Raw genomic sequence first — 19,622 nt, 5'->3', positions numbered from 1 at the left:
ATGCTATCTCTAATTTCCCTTGTAAGCCATGGTTTGGCTACCTTACCCGTTTTACTTTTGCGCCAGACTGGGATAAACAATTGTTGCAGTTCATCCATGCGCTCTTTGAATGTTTGCCATTGCCTATCCACCGTCCTCCCTTTAAGTAATGTTTCCCAATCCTTCATGGCCAACTCGCGCCTCATACCTTCGTAGTTTCCTTTACTAAGATTCAGGACCCTTGTCTCAGAATCAACTACGTCACTCTCCATCTTGAAGAATTCTATCATATTATGGTCGCTCGTCCCCAAGGGGTCTCGCACCACTAGATTGTCAATTATTCCCCTCCCTACACAATACCCAGTCTAGGATGGCCTGTTCTCTAGTTGGTTCCTCAACGTATTGGTCCAGAAAATCATCCCGTATACACTCCAACAATTCCTCCTCTACGGTATTGTGACTAATTTGATTTGCCCGATCTATATGCAGATTAATGTCACCCATAATTACAGATGTTCCTTTATCGCATGCAATTTCCTGTTTAATGCCATTCCCAACATCACCACTACACGTTTGGGGATCTAGATGCAACCCCCACTAACATTTTTTGTCCCTTAGTGTTTCTCAGCTGTACCCATACAGATTCCACATCGTCAGAGCTGATATCTTTCCTCACTATTGCGTTAATTTCCTCTTTAACCAGCAGTGCAACTCCACCGCTTTTTGTCTGTCCTTCTTAAATACTGAATATCCCTGGATGTTCATTTCCCATCCCTGGTCACCTTGCAGCCATGTCTCCATAATCCTGACTATGTCATTCCTGTTTACATCTATTTGCGCGATTAATTCATCCACTTTATTGCGAATGCTCCATGCGTTAAGGCACAAAGCCTTAAGGCTTGTCTTTTTAACATTACTTGTCCCCTTCCCACTATTTTTCACTGTGGCCCTGTTTGATTCTGACCCTTGATTTCTCGCCTTTCACTTTTCTTATTCCCCTTACTGTCTTTTGTTCTTGTCTTTGATCCCCCCTCCTCTGACTCCTTGCAAAGGTTCCCATCCCTCTGCCATTTTAGTTTAAACCCTCCCCAACCACTCTAGCAAATACACCCCCTAGGATATCAGTCCTGGTCCTGCCCAGGTGTAACCCGTGCAGTTTGTACTGGTCCCACCTCCCCCACAACCGGTCTCAATGCCCCAGGAATCTAAAACCCTCCCCCTCACACCATCTCTTCAGCCACGTATTCATCCGATATATCCTGCTATTTCTACTCTGACTCGCACGTGGCACTGGTAGTAATCCTGAGATCACTACCTTTGAGGTCCTACTTTTCAACTTACTTCCTAACTCCTTATATTCTGCTTTTAGGACCTCATCGTTTTTTATACCTACGTCTTTGTACCAATGTGTACCACGACCACTGGCTGTTCACCCTCCCCCTTCAGAATGTCCTGTAACAGCTCTGAGACATCCTTGACCCTTGCATCAGGGAGGCAACATACCATCCTGGAGTCTCTTTTGCAGCCACAGAAACTCCTATCTATTACCCTTACAATTGAATCCCCTATAACTATTGCATTCCCACACTTTTTACCCCTCCCCAATGTAGCAGAGCCAACCGTGGTGCAACGAATTGGGCTGTTGCTGCTTTCCCCTGAGAGGCCATTCCCCCCAACAGTATCCAAAGCAGTATATCTGTTTTACAGGGGAATAGCCACAGGAGATTCCTGCACTGCCTGCCTAGTCCTCTTGCTCTGCCTTGTGGTCACCCATTCCCCTCCTGCCTGTGGGTTCTGAGCCTGCGGTGTGACCACCTCTCTATACGTGCTATCCACAATACTCTCTGCCTCGTGGATGCTCCACAGTGTCCCCAGCTGCCGCTCCAGCTCCGAAACCCGGGCTTCCAGGAGCTGCAGCTGGAGACACTTCCTGTACACATGCTGGTCCCGGGCACTGGAAATGTTCCTGGCTTCTGACATGGAGCATGAGGAGCGCAACACGGCTTTGAGTTCTCTTGCCATGACTTAACCCTTTAAATTAAATTAAACCTTCTGGAAAATCTTAATGTCCAATAATATCAGTTACTCGAGGGCCCTTCTTCCCTGGTCCTCGTTACTACAGAACTCCCTAAAAAAAAAACAACTACTTACTATATTTGAAAGAAACTTTAAACTTTTTTTACCTGAGATACTTACCCAGCTATTTAGAGCTATTCCCTAACAGCAGTGACTCACCAACCGATCACCTTGCAGCTCTCCTGTGACGTCACCGTTGGCTTTTTTTCAAATTCTGGCGCACTGTTGTGACATCTCAATAGACTGACCTGGAAAACCAGCAGCTATGGCGCTCAATATACAGAGAAGTAGATGATAAACGGTGAATCTCCTCCCTCAGTATCATGGTTCCATTTTAATTAAATGGATTATCCATCACCTTTAACTATTCAAACATAGAGCATGTCCTACAATGTAGACAATAAGGCAGAAATTATTGAGCTTCGGATGATACAACGGATCCAAGCTAGTCACTGAATTATCCTGTTTACTGACCTTATCTCTGCATAATCAAGCTCCTTCACAAAGTAACCCCTGCTCCCCACCTGCCCCCAGCACCCTGTGTTACTGACTGTATCTCTACTGATAATCCAGCTCCCTTACACTCACTCAGTAACCCCCCTCCGCCCCCCCCCCCCCCCCAGTTCCCTGTGTTACTGACTGTATCTCTATCTGATAATCCAGCTCCCTCACACTCACTCAGTAACCCCCCCTCCGCCCCCCCCCCCCCCAGTTCCCTGTGTTACTGACTGTATCTCTACTGATGTTAATCCAGCTCCCTCACACTGTCACTCAGTAACCCCTCTCTCCCCAGCTCCCTGCGTTACTGACTGTATCTCTACTGATAATCCAGCTCCCTTACATTCACTCAATAACCCCTCTCTCCCCAGCTCCCTGTGTTACTGACTGTATCTCTATCTGATAATCCAGCTCCCTCACACTGTCACTCAGTAACCCCTCTCTCCCCAGCTCCCTGTGTTACTGACTGTATCTCTATCTGATAATCCAGCTCCCTCACACTCACTCAGTAACCCCCCTCCGCCCCCCCCCCCCCAGCACCCTGTGTTACTGACTGTATCTCTACTGACGTTAATCCAGCTCCCTCACACTGTCGCTCAGTAATCCTCTCTCCACCCCCACACCCCCCCACCCCTGCAGTGTCCTGTGTTACTGACTCTATTTCTACTGATAATCCAGCTCCCTCTCACAGTCGGTCTCAGTATCTCCTCTTGGCCAGCATATAATGTATTTTCTTTCAACAATCAATGAAATTCAGTTTTGGAAAGATTGCAGAATCCAAGCAGTTTGTTTTGTTAAACAGGAGCAACAATAGTGGCACAATGGATTAAATCCTTTTATGTTAACCTGTTTAAGAGTGCACTATGTACAAATTGTTTAGCATGCATTGCCCCCGAAGGGAATTTCCTTCTGGGGTGAGTTGGTGTTTTCACACCCAATCAAAGGAAACACCTTGGAAGTCAATATTCTGCTTTCACACTCGATGTAACCGTGGGACCGACCTGATTCTGGCTTGCAGGAATATGGCTTTTCAATGTGACTTATATCTGTTTCTAAATTGATGAGTGGTGTGCTTGCACACGCTTGTAGAACAGAGCAGTTCCAAGCTGAGCGCAGGGCTCTGGGAGAGGCAGGGGATAGACCTGCCACAGACCGTCCTTTCCAAAAGCAAGTTGGTGCATTATTGTGCACCTCTCATCATACTTCTCTGTCATACTGTTGAAAATTAAGGATCTTGCAGAAGAATAGCAATGACCTTTTTAACATATAATTTTTATCTGCTCAACTAGGTTAGAGTGTAAAGAGCTAAAATTGGCCTCTGCACCCCTTGCTTGGGGGAGTGTCAAGGTTGCTGCACTTTTCCAATGATGTTTATATGTGTTGCTTCAGGAAAGCTTTGCCATTCAATTGAGATATCTCCCACAGTCAAACAACCTGCCTCCTCTCACTGTCTCACCCATGCTGTACCTGCTCTGGGAGTGTTTGATGGTACAGTGTAAAGGGAGCTTTACTCTGTATCTAATCCCATGCTGTACCAGCCCTGGGAGTGTTTGATGGTACAGTGTAAAGGGAGCTTTACTCTGTATCTAATCCCATGCTGTACCAGCCCTGGGAGTGTTTGATGGTACAGTGTAAAGGGAGCTTTACTCTGTATCTAATCCCATGCTGTACCAGCCCTGGGAGTGTTTGATGGTACAGTGTAAAGGGAGCTTTACTCTGTATCTAATCCCATGCTGTACCAGCCCTGGGAGTGTTTGATGGTACAGTGTAAAGGGAGCTTTACTCTGTATCTAATCCCATGCTGTACCAGCCCTGGGAGTGTTTGATGGTACAGTGTAAAGGGAGCTTTACTCTGTATCTAATCCCATGCTGTACCAGCCCTGGGAGTGTAAGGTGCTGCCAGTGATTCATGAAAAATAGTAGGCCTTGTATTCTTCACTTCAATTAGCAGAAAATCAAAATTCATAATTCTCCTACCCATTAGCCAATACAATACAATTTTCTCCATGTGGCTAATGAGGATATGTGGTCATGCCCAGGAGCATTTCTGCATTATTATTCCTTTTAAAAGGGTGTGCAGGAACAGACAGCTAGGGATTTCCCTACAATCTTTGAAAGTAGCAGAACAAGTCGATAGGCTGTCCAATTCTGGGCCCCATAGTTTAGGAAGGTTGTGGGGGCCTTGGAGAGGGTGCAGAGCAGGTTTACCAGAATGGTCCCGGGAATGAGGGACATCAGACGTGTGGAGAGACTAGAGTAGCTGGAGTTGTTCTCCTTAGAGCAGAAAAGGTTATGGGGAGATTGAATAGGGATGTTCAGAATTTTGATGGCTTTTGATAGATAGGGAGAAACTGTTTCACTGAGAGGAGGGTCAATAACCAGAGGACACAGATTTAAGATAATTAGTTTTTTTTAAAAAAACAGAGGGAGATGATAATTTTAAAACACAGTGAATCATGCTGATCTGGAATGTGCTGCCTGAAAGGCAGTGAGAACAGCTTCAATAGCAACTTTCAAAATGGAATTGGATAAATACTTGGAAAAGGAAAATATGCAGGGCTTTGGGGAACAAACAGTGGGAGAGGGACTAATTGTTCTGTGTTCAGTTTTGGGCACCACACCTTAGGAAGGATATAATGGCCTTGGAGAGAGCAAAGGTTTACCAGGATGACACATAGACTTCAAGCGTTAAATTACGAGGAAGGATTATACAAAATAGGGCTGTATTCTCTAGAGTTTAGAATGTTAAGGGGTGATTTGATTGAAGTTGAAGATAATAAGTGGAACAAATAGGGGAAATAAAGAGAAACTATTTCCACTGCTTGGGGAGTGTAAGACTTAGGGACAGTCTAAAAATTAGAGCCAGACCTTTCAGGAGTGAAATTAGGAAGTTAGAAGTTTGGAACTTTCATAAATGGCAGACTGTTGGGTCAATTATTAATTTTAAATCTGAGATTGAAAGATTTTTGTTATGCAGAGGTATTGTGGAATATGTAATATAGGTGAGTACATGGTCACAGATCAGCCTTGATCTCATTGAATAGGGGAAACAAGCTCGAAGGCTGAACAGCCTCCTCGTCGAATTGGATAGCTCTTTCAAAGAAACAGCACAGGAACAATGGGCAAAATCTCTGCTGTGATAATATGTATGATTTCAAACATGCTCTCAATTCCTGTACTCAGTTAGTGATCCAAAGTTTCATATTTAAGGGAGGAAGTGTTGCTTTTTTGATCAAGTTGGAAGTATCAAAGTAAATGATCAAGCAATAAGAAAGATGCTAAGGGTGCTGCACATTGGTGTGATTGTTGATTTCACGTTAGCCCTCCTGAAACAAAACTGACAAAATGTTTGTCATGTTTAGTATGAATTCAGGCAGGATCAAAATTAAAATGGTGTGGGTAGCTGGCTGGGCAGACTGGGCAAGTTAATCTGATGAGTTGCTGGTCACAAAAGCCCCAGGTTTGATCCCTGGTCTGTGCCTTTCAATCAGGGAAGGGGTGCTGCTGTATGTTTACAATCATTGACCTCAGTGCCCCCGGATTAGGGGCTGGTGGGGGTGGTGTCAGTGTTCAGTTATCAGCACTGTAAAATGTGCAGGTATTCATGTTGAGTAAACTCTGAAGCTCTCCACAGTCAGATAGTCTTCTTTTGTCCCTCGCCCACGTGCCCTCTCCCTCTCTGGCCCTCAGTCCCTCTCCCTCTCTCCCTCTCTGGCCCTCAGTCCCTCTCCCTCTCTGGCCCTCAGTCCCCCTTCCCCCCCGCCCTCGCCCCCTCTCTGGCCCGCACCCCCTCACACTCATTCCCTCTCCTTTCTCTCTTCATTCCCTATCTTTCCCCACCGCCCCCCCCCCTACTACTTCACTCTGTCTCCTCTGTCACTCACTCATTCGCGCCTACGCATGAACTGTCTCATTTTCTCTCCCTCTTCTCCCCCTCTTTCTCTCTCCCCTCTCCTCCCTTCTTACATTTCCGTCCTTGATTCTAGTGTCCCAGAGTATCATGTCTCAATTTTATCTGAATTCACCTTTTTAAAAAAAAATCTGGATTCTGGGACCACACTTCAGGAAGGATGTGAAGGCATTAGAGAGGGTGCAGAAAAAATTCACGGGAATAGTTCCAGGGGTAAGGGACTTTAGTTATGTGGATAGATTGGAAAAGCTGGGACTGTTGTCCTTGGAGAAAAGAACTACATCGGGCCAAGTAGCTGTGACACCTCTTTAATCTCTCGCGAGACAGAACAAGAAGGTTTGAGATTCATTAATAAGTTCTGGTCACCGCATTATAGGAAGGATGTGGAAGCTTTGGAAAGGGTGCAGAGGAGATTTACTAGGATGTTGCCTGGTATGGAAGGAAGGTCTTACGAGGAAAGGCTGAGGGATGTGAGGTTGTTTTCGTTAGAGAGAAGGAGGAGGAGAGGTGACTTAATAGAGACATACAAGATAATCAGAGGGTTAGATAGGGTGGATAGTGAGAGTCTTTTTCCTCGGATGATGATGGCAAACACGAGGGGACATAGCTTTAAGTTGAGGGGTGAAAGATATAGGACAGATGTCGGGTAGTTTCTTTACTCAGAGAGTAGTAGGGGCGTGGAACGCCCTGCCTGCAACAGTAGTAGACTCGCCAACTTTAAGGGCATTTAAGTGGTCATTGGATAGACATATGGATGAAAATGGAATAGTGTAGGTCAGATGGTCGGCGCAACATCGAGGGCCGAAGGGCCTGTACTGCGCTGTAATGTTCTAATTCTAATATTACAGAGATTTGATAGAGGTATTCAAAATCATGAGGGTTGTGGACAGAGTAGATAGAGAGAAACTGTTCCCATTGGCGGAAGAATTGAGAGCTGGAGGACGTCGATTTAAGGTGATTAACAAAAGAAGCAATGGCGACATGAAAAGCTTTTTTTTAATGCACTGTGTGGTTAGGATCTGGAATGCACTGCCTGAGAGTGAAGTGGAGGCAGGTTCAAACATGGCTTTCAAAAGAGAATTGAATCATTATCTGAAGGGAAAAAAATTGCAGGACTACAGGGAAAAGGTGGAGGAGTGGGACTAGGTGAGCTGCTCTCGCAGAGAGCTGAAACGGATACGATGGTCTGGATGGTCACCTGTGCTGTAACCATTCTATCATTCTGGAATTTTGGTGGATACTGTCTCATTTTTATCTATCTGAAGAGTGTTGCACAACGTAACAGCTACTTAACCAATGAAAAAACAGACTAGAATTCATGTTCAGTTCTGCCTTGATGTCGTCGCTTTGATGGATATCTTCCAGAAGGGATAAAAAAAACTCATCAACATGTAACACGTGCCTTGCCAGTTAGCTGACTCTGTTTATGGGTACTGATTGGGCTAACACTTTAATTAATATAGTCTTAATAATTCACCCTCTTAGAACTAGCAAGAAAAGAAAGCTCTAATTTTGGTGAAATGCATTGTGACTGTTGCAGACGACTAGCCCCCACTCAGCCAGTGGCAGACCCTTTTCTGCTGGGATGAAGACAGAGCGAGGTGGCACTGAGCCAGCATTTAAACGGCAGAAATTGAACCCTGGAGATGCCCCTGACCCGATTGTCTTCGTGGCAACAGACCATACCAGGTGTGTACCATGAGATTGAGGGGAGGGAGGGGGCTTAGGAGAAGAGGGGGACAGTCAGATCTGATGGAAGGGAAAGATCCTCGACTTCCTTCCTTGAATGTGGCAATGGGTGAATTGAATATTGGGTGGGTAGAGGTAGAGGTGGAGGTTATTCATTGACCCAGCCACACAAAGCCATTTTAGCTGGGTTATGAGGTTACGGCCAGTGGGTTTTTCCCGACTTCCGATGTGGAAGTCGCCCCTTTTGAGCTTAGTTTTAATGTCCCCTTCATTATAAGGGCAGCAGTTTGTACACTAGAGTCAATTTTTACAACTGAACCCTTGCCCATGGCATGCAGTCCCTGTAGAACCGCAATGAACACGATGAGGCCATTCAGCCCCTCGATACCTGTTCTGCAATTCAGTTAGATCACGGCTGATCTCTACCTACACTCCATTTACCCACCTTTTCTCAGTATCCCTTGATACCCTTGCCTGGCAAGAGGGCACTGATTTAACATACAAACATATGAATTGAGAGCAGGAGTAGGCTGCTCGGCCCCTTGAGCCTGCTCCGCCATTCAACAAGATCACGGCTGATCTCATTGTAACCTCAACTCCACATTCCCACCTACCCCCGATAATCTTTCACCCCCTTGCTTATCAAGAATCTATCTACCTCTGCCTTAAAAATATTCAAAGTCTCTAATTGGTAAAAGAGTCAGAGGGGAGATGAGAAATGTTTTGCTGTGATCTGGAATGTGCTCCTGAAAGTGGAAACAGAGTCAAATGTAACTTTCAAAAGGGAATTGAATAAATACTTCAAAAGGAAATAAAATGCAGTATTATGGTGAAAGAGCAGGGGGATTGGTTCAAATTGGATAGCTCTTTGAGAATGGGCACAGGCATGATGGACTGAATGGCCTCCTGTGCTGTAAGATTCCATGATATCTAGAGCAAGCACATAAGTAACTCGCGCTCACCCTAGGATAAACAAGTGCAAAATATGGCCATCGAGATCAGAAGGTAGAGTCTCCCTACACAGCAGATATTTGGGGATATTTTTAAAGTCGCTAGTTTTTAAAAGTAGTTCTGTGTTGCACAGGCGATTCCTAGGTTGCTCCCATAAATATGTAGCTTGCACCCCTAGGGTTCAGATTGTACTGTAGATGTGATGGCTGTTGATGCTGTCAGTTATTCCGGGTTCAGTTCCAGCCTGTGCTAACTCGAGCAGCATTCTATTGTCACAAGTGCTCACTTACAGATGCCCATTCTTCACACGTGTGAGGCTAAAGAACGAGTGCCAGCAGGCAATTCAGTTGTGGAGGGGACATAAAAACAACAGCATTTTGCATTTATACACTGCCTTTAACATAGTAAAACATCCCACAGCACTTCATAGGAGCATAATAAGATGGGAAAAAATGAACACTGAGCCAGAGGAGGAGAGGTTGGGACACGCAACTAAAAGTTTGGTCAAAGAGGTCGGTTTTAAGGGGTGTCTTAAAGGAGGAGAGAGAGAGGCGGAGAGGTTTAGGGAGGGAATTCCAGAACTTAGGGCCCAGGCAGCTGATGGCACGGCCACCAATGGTGGAGCAATGGGAATCAATGACCTTTCATCAGACCTGGTTCTGATCAGTCCTTATCAGTTCTGATGAAAGGTCATCGACCTGAAACATTAACTCTGTTTCTGTCCACACATGCATCCTGACCTGCTGAGTATTTCCAGCATTTTCTGTTTTTGTACCCATTCACTCAGACTTAGCAGTAGAGGTCACTCAATCACAGTCAAGCGAGGGAACCCTGGCTGCTTTTTCCCCCTCCCTCACGTGGAGATGCTGTGGTCAATTGTTGCATCTAAACCATGCAACTGAGGTCAGCTAACGCAGCACAGACCAGATATCAAACCTGTCCCAGTCGCTGTGGCTTGTAGGACAGTATTTCCCAACTCAGCCATTGGGCACGTGTTATGTCAAACTAACTCCTATTGAGAAGGTAGCCAAATGACAGTCACCCTATGGCAGGGATGTGAGGTTTGTATGGAGACGTATAAATAAAACCGAAGCACAGAAGGATGCCATTCAGCCCGTTATGTCTCTCCTGGCTCTTTGCAGGAGCGATTCAAAGCTCTTCCAACTGCCCACTCTTCCTGGCAGGTCTTTATCCAGTCTTCCTTTTACCAATTGCAATGGCCTCTGCCTTAACCATTCTGTGTGCATAACATCCCATGCTACAACAACTCTCATTGTGAAGAACTTCCTCCTAACCCCTTCTCCCCCCACCACCCAACTAACCACCCCCACCCCCATCCCCCTGACCTCCCAGCATCAGTGATTTCCCAGCCAGAAGTTACAATCTTTCCATATTCACTCCATTAGATCCCTTCACCATTTTAAAAACCTCTATAAACTCTTCTATTTCTTTTCATTCATGGGACGTGAGTGTTGCTGGCAAAGCCAGCATTTATTGCCCATCCCTAATTGTTCTTGAGAAGTTGATGGTGAGCTGCTTTCTTGAACTGCTGCAGTCCGTATGGTGTAGGTACACCCACAGTGCTATTAGGGAGGGTGTACCAGGATTTTGACCCAGTGACAATGAAGGAACGGTGATATATTTCCAAGTCAGGATGGTGTGTGACTGGGGAATTTTCAGGTGGTGGTATTCCTATGCGCCTACTGCCCTTGTCCTCGTAGATGGTAGAGGTCATGGGTTTTGGAAGGTGCTGTCAAAGGAATCTTGGTGAGATGCTGCAGCCGCCTTGGCTCCAGTAAAAACAGTCCCAGTATCTCATCCTCTCCTCATAACTGTAGTTCCCCATCACTGGCATTGCCCTGGTGACTCCAAGCCAAGCCTTATGTCCTCAGAGTTTAATGTTTCTTCTATAATGTGATGCCCTAAACAGTGCACATCGTCTAACTGGAGCCTAACCTGTGCTTTCTACAAATTTATCATTAATTATTTACTCTTGTACTTTATGTCCCATTTATAAAACCCCAAATTCTGTTGGCCCTTTTTTATATGGCCTCATCCACGTACACTTTCAAGCATTGGGTTATGTAGAAGTCCTGACTACATTGGAGGGAGCAACCTTGGTTGGCTAAATGGCTTTTCCCCATTCCATGGTTTCTTGCGTTAAAGGCTGCTCTGCCTGACCATGGGAATGGCTGCTAAAACTCTTAACGCCATCCCATGTTTGGATGTAGTGATAATCACTTGCTGATTTAGGCATTAAACTGTGGAGAATTTGTGACTTGTCCATCAGTACGTGCTCCCAGCTCCGCCACTGGTGAAACATGTGTCCTTGTTACAGTTATCTCCAGCTGCCCCCGGATATATCAGCCATTATTTAGGGGGACAAATTGCAACAGAGAATTGAACCAACAAAAAAGTCCAGTTTCTTCTTATAAGTATGACCTGCCAGCTTAGGAACATTGGAGCAGGAGTAGGCCATTCAGCCCATCGTGCCTGCTCCACCATTCAGTTAGAATATGACTGATCATCTACCTCAATTCCACTTTCCTGCACTATCCCCATATCTATCCAGATATCTATTGATTTCTGTCTTTAATATGTTCAGTGATTGAGCTTCCACAGCCTACTAGGGTAGAGAATTCCAAAGATTCACAACCCTCTGAGTAAAGAAATTCCTCCTCATCTCAGTCTTAAATGGCCTACCCCTTATTCTGAGACTATGTCCCCTGGTTCTAGTCTCACCAGCCAGGGAAACGTCTTATCTCCACCCACCCTGTCACTCCCTGTAAAAATATTGTAAGTTTCAATGAAATCACCTCTCATTCTTCAAAACTCTAGAGAATACAGGCCCAGTTTCTGCAATCTCTCCTCATAAGAAAATTCCGCTATCTTAGGGATTAGTCTGGTGAATCTCCGTTGCACTACCTCTATGGCAAGTATATCCTTCCTTAGATAAGGAGACCAAAACAGTACACAATACTCCAGGTGTGGTCTCACAAAGGCTCTATACAATTGAAGCAATACATCCTTACTCCTGTACTCCAATCCTCTTGCAATGAAGGCCAACATACCATTTGCCTTCCTAATTGCTTGCTGTACCTGCATACTAGCTTTTGGTGACTCATGAACAAAGCCACCCAGGTCTGTTTGGAGACCAACATTTTCCAACCTCTCACCATTTAAGAAATACTCTTTCTGTTTTTTTTCTACTAAAGTGAATAACTTCACACTTGCACCCATTATATTCCATCTGCCATGTTCTTGCCCATTCAATTAGCCTGTCCAAGACACCTTGAAGCCTCTTTGCATCCTCCTTACATTCCCCCCTAGTTTTGTGTCATCAGCAAATTTGGAAATATTACAATTGGTCCCCAAATGCAAATCATTTATATAAATTGTAAACAGCTGTGGCCCCAGCCCCGATCCTTGCAGTACCCCACTAGTAACAGCCTGCCATCCTGAGAATGACCCATTTATTCCGTCTGTTTCCTGCCTATTAACCAATTCTCAGTCCATAACCAGTATATTACCCCCAATCCCATGTACTCTAATTTTGTTTACTAACCTCCTGTGTGGGACCTTATCAAAAGCCTTCTGAAAGTCCAAGTACACCACACCCATTGGTTCTCCTTTATCAATGCTACAAGTAGCATCCTCAAAAAAACTCCAAGTTTGTCAAACATGATTTCTCTTTCATAATTCCATGTTGACTCTGCCCAATCATATCATTATTTTCTAAGTGTCTAGTTATCACATCCTTTATAATAGATTCTAACATTTTCCCTACTACTGACATCAAACTAACATCTCTAGTTCTCCATTTTCTCTCTCTCTCCTTTCTTAAATAGGGGGATTACATTTGCTACTTTCCAGTCTGCAGGAACCTTTCCAGAAGCTATAGAATTTTGAAAGATAACCACCAATGTATCCTTATCTCCATAGCCACCTCCTTCAACACTCTGGTCCAGAGGATTTATCAACCTTCAATCCAGTTAATTTTTTGAGTATTACCTCTTTATTAATACTAATTTCTTTCAGTTTCTCATTTTCACAAGTCCTTTGGTTCCCTAGTATTTTTGGGATATTTTCTGTATCATCCTCAGTGAAGACAACCACAAAGTAATTGTTTAGTTTCTGCACAATTTCCTCATTCTCCCCCACAAACGCTCCTGTCTCCGCCTGGAATGGACCTACATTTGTCCTTGTTAATCTTTTCTTTTTCACAATCCTAAAGAAAATTTACAGTCTTTATGTTTCTCGCTAGCTTACATTCCTATTCTCCCTTCCCTTTCTTTATTAGTTTCCTGGTCATCCTTTACTGGATTTTTTTTCTGGCACCCTTCTAAGCCACTTCCTTGATCTAATGCAATCTTTTGTTAGCAACAATTGATTCATCTTTCCTATTGGCTTTTTGTGTCTTAGAGGAATGTATATTTGTTGTAGACCATGTAATACTTATTTAAATACTAGCCATTGCCTGACTACTATCAAATCTCTTTTCCCAATACATGTACCCAACTTGCCCCTCACACTTTCATAGTTTCCTTTGTTCAAATTTAAGACCCTAGTTTCAGAATGAATTATATCACCTTCAAACTTAATGTATAATTCTATCATAATATGGTCACTATTTCCCAAAGGCTTCTTTACGGCAAGGTTATTCATTAGGCCTTTCTCATTACATAATACTAAATCTAAAATAGCCCAATCCCTAGTTGGTTCTACATACATATGAATTAGGAGCAGGAGTAGGCCACTCTGCCCCTCAAGAAGATCATGGTTGATCTGAATGTAACCTCAACTCCACATTCCTGCCTACTCCCAATAACTTTTCACCCCCTTGCTTATCAAGAATCTATCTACCTCTGCCTTAAAAATATTCAAAGACTCTGCTTCCACCGCCTTTTGAGGAAGAGAATTCCAAAGACATATGACCCTCTGAAAGAAGAAATTTCTCCTCATCTCTGTCTTAATGGGCGACCTCTTATTTTTAAACAGTGACCCCACGTTCTAGATTCTCCCACAAGGGGAAACATCCTTTCCACATTCATCTGCAACTTCAGAAACCCATCTCATACACACTCCAGGAATTAATTTTTCACAGCATTAGTGCTGATTAGGTTTATCCAGTCTGTATGTAAATTTAATTCGCCCATTATTACTGTATTACCCATGTTACATGCACCTCTGATTTTTATACCATGCCCAACATTACCATGACTGTTTGGTGGCATATAAACAACTCCCACCAATGTTTGCTGCCCCTTGCTGATTTTTATCTCCACCCAAACTTGTTGGTCATCTTGGTCCTTCAATCTAAGATCCTTTTTCACTAATGTACTAATCTCATCCCTTATTAAGAGTGCTACCCCACCTCCTTTTCCTTTCCGCCTATCCTTCCTAAATGACGAATATCCTTGAATATTCAGTTCCCAGTCTTGGTCAACCTGTAACCACGTCTCTGTGATGGCAATTAAATCATATACATTTACCACTGTTTGCGCCTTCAAATCACTCACCTTGTTGCGAATGCTGCGTGTATTCCGATAGAGTGCCCTTAACTTTGTCTTTTTAAATTATTCTGCATTCTGATCCTATTTGATGCTTGCTTTAGCTTCGTCTGTCTTCTAATTTTCCTTCCTATTTTTCTACTTCCTGTTACCAGTTTTGCTTCCCTCCAATCTGAGCTCCCTCTCAGGTTCCCATCCCCCTGCCAATTTAATTTAAACCCTCCCCAACAACATTAGCAAATCTCCCTGTGAGAATGTTCATCCCGGTCCTGCTAAGGTGCAACCCATCATCTTGTATAGGTCCCACCTGCCCCGAACTGGTCCCAATGCCGCAGATCTGATGCCCTCTCTCCTACATTAATTCTCTAGCCACAAGTTCAATCGCTCAATCCTCCTATTCCTATGCTCACAAGCATGTGGCACTGGGAGTACTCCTGAGATTACTGCTTTTGAGGTTCTGCCTTTTAATCTCTTTCCTAGCTCCCTAAAATCTGTTTTCAGGACCTCATCCCTCTTCCTACCTATGTCATTGGTACCAATGTGGATCACGACCTCTGGCTGTTCACCCTCCCCCAGAAGAATGCTTTGTGATATTCTTGACCCTAGCACCAGAGAGGCAACATACCATCCCGGAGTCACATCTCCAGTCGCAGAAACACCTGTCTGTTCCCCTAATTTATGAGGAGATTACATAAAGTGGGCCTGTATTCCCTAGCATATCAAAGAATGAGAGGTGATCTCATTGAAACTTACAAAATTCTTAGAGCATGAGAGGATATAGATAGGATGTTTCCTCTGGCTGGAGTCTAGAACCTGGGGACACAGTCTTAGAATAAGGGGCAGGCCATTTAATACTGAGATGAGGAATTTCTTCACTCAGAGGGTGGTGAATCTTTGGAATTCTCTATCCCAGAGGGCTGTGGAAGCTCAATCATTGATCGTGTTCAAGACAGAAATTGATAGATTTATGGGTACTAATGACATCAAGGGATATGGGGATAGTGGGGAAAAATGCCGTAGAAGATGATGATCAGCCATGATCTGTTTGAATGGCGGAGCAGGCTCAATGGGTTGAATGATCTACTCCTGCTCCTAATTCCTATGTTCTCCTGTGCAGCTGAGCCACCATGGTGCCACAGACTTGGCTCTTGCTGCACTCCTCTGAGGAACCATCGCCCTCACTAGTATCCAAATGGAAAACCAGTTAACAAGTGAGATCGTCTCGGGAAAAAAAAGTGGCCATGTGGTTGATAGCAAGGGGTTAGCTGTAGGCTGCAGGAAGATATTGATGGACTGGTCAGGTGGGCAGAAAAATGCCAAATGGAATTCAACCCGGAGAAGTGTGAGGTGATTTGGGGAGCTCAAATAAGGCAAAGGAATACATGATAATGGGAGAATACGGAGAGGTGTAGAGGAAGTGAGGGACCTTGGAGTGAATGTCCACAGATCTCTGAAGGTAGCAGGACAGGTTGATAAGTGGTTAAGAAGGCAAATGGAATCCTTTCCTTTATTAGCTGAGGTGTGGAATATAAGAGCAGGAGGTTATGCTGAAACTGTATAAATCATTGGTTAGGCCACAACTTGAGTACTGTGTGCAGTTCTGGTCACCTCATTACAGAAAGGATGTAATTGCACTAGAGAGGGTACAGAGGGGATTTACGAGGATGTTGCTAGGACAGGAAAAATGCAGCTATGAGGAAAGATTGGATAGGCTGCGGTGGTTCTCCTTGGAACAGAGAAGGCTGAGGGGCGATCTGATTGAAATGTACAAAATTGTGAGGGGCCTGGATAGAGTGGAGGTGAAGGGTCTATTCACCTTAGCAGAGAGGTCAGTGACTAGGGGGCAGAGATTTAAAGTGATTGACAGAAAGATTAGAGGGGAGATGAGGAAAACTGTTTTCCACCCAGAGGATGGTGGAGGTCTGGAACTCACTGCCTGAAAGGGTAGTTGAGGCAGAAACCCTCAACTCATTTAAAAGGTGTCTGGATATGCACCTCAAGTGCCGTAACGTGCAGGGCGACGGACCAAATGCTGGCAGGTGGGATTAAGCTGGGTGGCTCGTTTTTCGGCCGGCACAGACACGATGGGCCAAATGGCCTCTATCTGTGCCGTAAACTTTCTCTGATTCTATGACTCCTGCACTACCTGCCTGGTTCTCTTAGACTGCTTGGCACCACCTCTCTAAACATGCTATCCACGTGGCCTCTGCCTCGCAGGTGCACAACAGTGACTCCAGCCACTGGTTGAGTTATGAAACCTGGAGCTCCAGATCTGCAGCTGGTGACATTTCCTGCAGATGTGTCTATCTGGGACACGTGATGCCTCTATGACTTCCCACATGAACAAAGAACAAAGAAAATGACAGCACAGGAACAGGCCCTTCGGCCCTCCCGACACCCTCCCACGCATAGAGATAGTCGGTTCCATGCAGGTCCACCACTGCTCCCAACTCCCTCCCACACATAGAGATAGTCGGTTCCATGCAGGTCCACCACCACTCCCTCCCACACATAGAGATAGTAGGGTCCATGCGGGTCCACCACTGCTCCCGACACCCTCCCACACATAGAGATAGTAGGTTCCATGCAGGTCCACCACTGCTCCCGACACCCTCCCACACATAGAGATAGTAGGTTCCATGCAGGTCCACCACTGCTCCCGACTCCCTCCCACACATAGGGATAGTCGGTTCCATGCAGGTCCACCACTGCTCCCTCCCACACATAGAGATAGTACGTTCCATGCAGGTCCACCACTGCTCGCTCCCACACATAGAGATAGTAGGTTCCATGCAGGTCCACCACTGCTCCCGACACCCTCCCGCGCATAGAGATAGTAGGTTCCATGCAGGTCCACCACTGCTCCCGACTCCCTCCCACACATAGGGATAGTCGGTTCCATGCAGGTCCACCACTGCTCCCGACACCCTCCCGCGCATAGAGATAGTAGGTTCCATGCAGGTCCACCACTGCTCCCAACTCCCTCCCACACATAGAGATAGTCGGTTCCATGCAGGTCCACCACTGCTCCCAACTCCCTCCCACACATAGGGATAGTCGGTTCCATGCAGGTCCACCACTGCTCCTGACTCCCTCCAGATAAATGGAAGGCCCTGAGTCTGGGTGTTCTTTATCCACTCCAGGTAGTAGGTTCCACGCATGTCCGCCACCACTCCGACTCCCTCCAGGTAGGGATGCAGTAGATAACTGCCTTTCTGAAGAACAAATGCTCTAGATATAAGGGAGTTAACATAGAAATAGCTGCTTGGATTTGGTAGATGGCAGAGTATTAAAGCATTTTCAAATTGTATTATCCAAAATTCTTGTGCTTTCTCAGATCATGGTACAGAGTGTAAGCTGCTTGGTGTCAGCAGAGATGTACACTCCGGGTCTTGGAGTCTTCCTGGTTTTTCCTGCCTCCAGCTGGTTAATTGTGTGCATTACAGTCTGTTATTAGCTATTAGTCTGCAGCAGGTGATGTATTCTTTATCGGGATGAAAATTAACAGCAGTCGTTTTGTCTGGAGCCTCACCCTGTTGCCAATTCTCCATTTTTTGCAGTTTGCTCAATCCAGCTTCTCCTGTCTTGATATTTATTTCTTCCTTTGTAACTGTTCTCCCCCCACACCCTTTTTCAGGACTTGCCTCTTTGTCAGCAGATCTCTTCCTCTGGTTTGAGAGCGTGCTGAGGTGGGCTGGCTGATGAGTTATTTATTTCCCTGTTACTGTCCTGTATCAGACAACCCCTCCCCAGTGAGGCTGGAAACCTCTCATGGGGCTAATTGTGGGAGTGAGCTTGTAGTTCACAGTGATTCAGGGTGCCAACACTTGAGGATTACCCTGGACTCTCCAGGAATCGAAGGTTCATCTCTAGGACATTGCTACAAGCAGCACCCAGGAGATAAATCATGAGGGCAGTAAACAAACTACGTGGCTTTTGTTTTTCAATTCTTTAAACACTTTTTAAGGTTAGGATAGTACATTGGACGAGTGCCTTTAGAAAGAGATCATCCTTTGGATATGCAAGTAATATATACATATGCCATTTCCACACATAGTTTTACACGGGGTCATTGGGTGTGGTAGTGTCGTGATTATGTTACTAAACTACTAACCCAGAGGCCTGCGCTAATAATCCAGAGATTGAGAGTTCAAATCCCACCATGGACAGTTTGAGAATTTGCATTTAGTTTTTTTTTTAAAACTCTGGAATTAAAAAGCTGGTATCAATAAAACTGATCTTAGGCTGTTGGATAACGGTTAAAAACTGGACTGGTTCACTTGAGGGAAGGAAATGTGCCATCCCTATCCAGTCTGGGCCTATATGTGACTTCAGTCCCGTTAGATTTTCTTTTTGTTTGATGGGATGTGAGCACTGCTGGTTAGGCCAGCATTTATTGCCCATCCCTAATTGCCCTTGAGAAGGTGGTGGTGAGCTGTGTTCTTTGAGCCACTGCAGTCCAAGTGGGGTAGGTAGACCCACAGTGCTGTTCGGAAGCGAGTTCCAGGATTTTGACCCAGCGACAGTGAAGGAACGACGATATGGTTCTAAGTCAGGATGGTGTGTGACTTGGACGGGAACTTGCAGGTGGTGGTGTTCCCATGCATCTGCTGCTCTTGTCCTTCTAGGTGGTAGAGGTTACGGGTTTGGAAGGTGCTGTTGAAGGAGCCTTGGTGAATTGCTGCAGTGCATCTTGTAGATGGTACACACTGCTGCCACTGTGCATCGGTGGTGGAGGGAGTGAATGTTGAAGGTAGTGAATGGGGTGTCCAATCAAGCAAGCTGCTCATTCCTGGATGGTGTCAAGCTTCCTACGTATTGTTGGATGGAACCTCACTCATCCAGGCAAATGGAGAGTATTCTATCACACTCCTGACTTGTACCTTGTAGATTGTGGACAGGCATTGGGGAGTCAGGAGATGGATTACCTGCCACAGAATTCCCAGCCTCTGACCTCTTGTAGCCAAAGTATTTATGTGGCTGCTCTAGTTCAGGTTCTGGTCAATGGT

The 19,622-nt window shown here is 45.1% G+C and overlaps 1 protein-coding gene across 4 annotated transcripts in view; it reads left to right on the top strand.

Annotated features, from left to right (window-relative positions):
* mta2 (metastasis associated 1 family, member 2) overlaps positions 1 to 19,622 on the top strand; it is a 93,737-nt gene that overhangs the window by 72,219 nt on the left and 1,896 nt on the right. For 3 of the 4 annotated variants that reach the window (XM_068021528.1, XM_068021527.1, XM_068021530.1), the window contains one exon: positions 8,004 to 8,152. The exons of the other annotated variant lie outside the window; for it this stretch is intronic. In XM_068021528.1, the coding sequence (XP_067877629.1) occupies positions 8,004 to 8,152 (149 nt within the window). The remainder of the gene's footprint in view (positions 1 to 8,003; positions 8,153 to 19,622) is intronic. 4 annotated transcript variants of the gene reach the window in all.

The sequence above is a fragment of the Heterodontus francisci genome, chromosome 44 (assembly GCF_036365525.1).
Source record: "Heterodontus francisci isolate sHetFra1 chromosome 44, sHetFra1.hap1, whole genome shotgun sequence".
NCBI classification, from domain to species: domain Eukaryota; kingdom Metazoa; phylum Chordata; class Chondrichthyes; order Heterodontiformes; family Heterodontidae; genus Heterodontus; species Heterodontus francisci.
The sequence above is the reverse complement of the archived record's forward strand: the minus strand, read 5'-3'. Positions and strand labels throughout refer to the sequence as shown.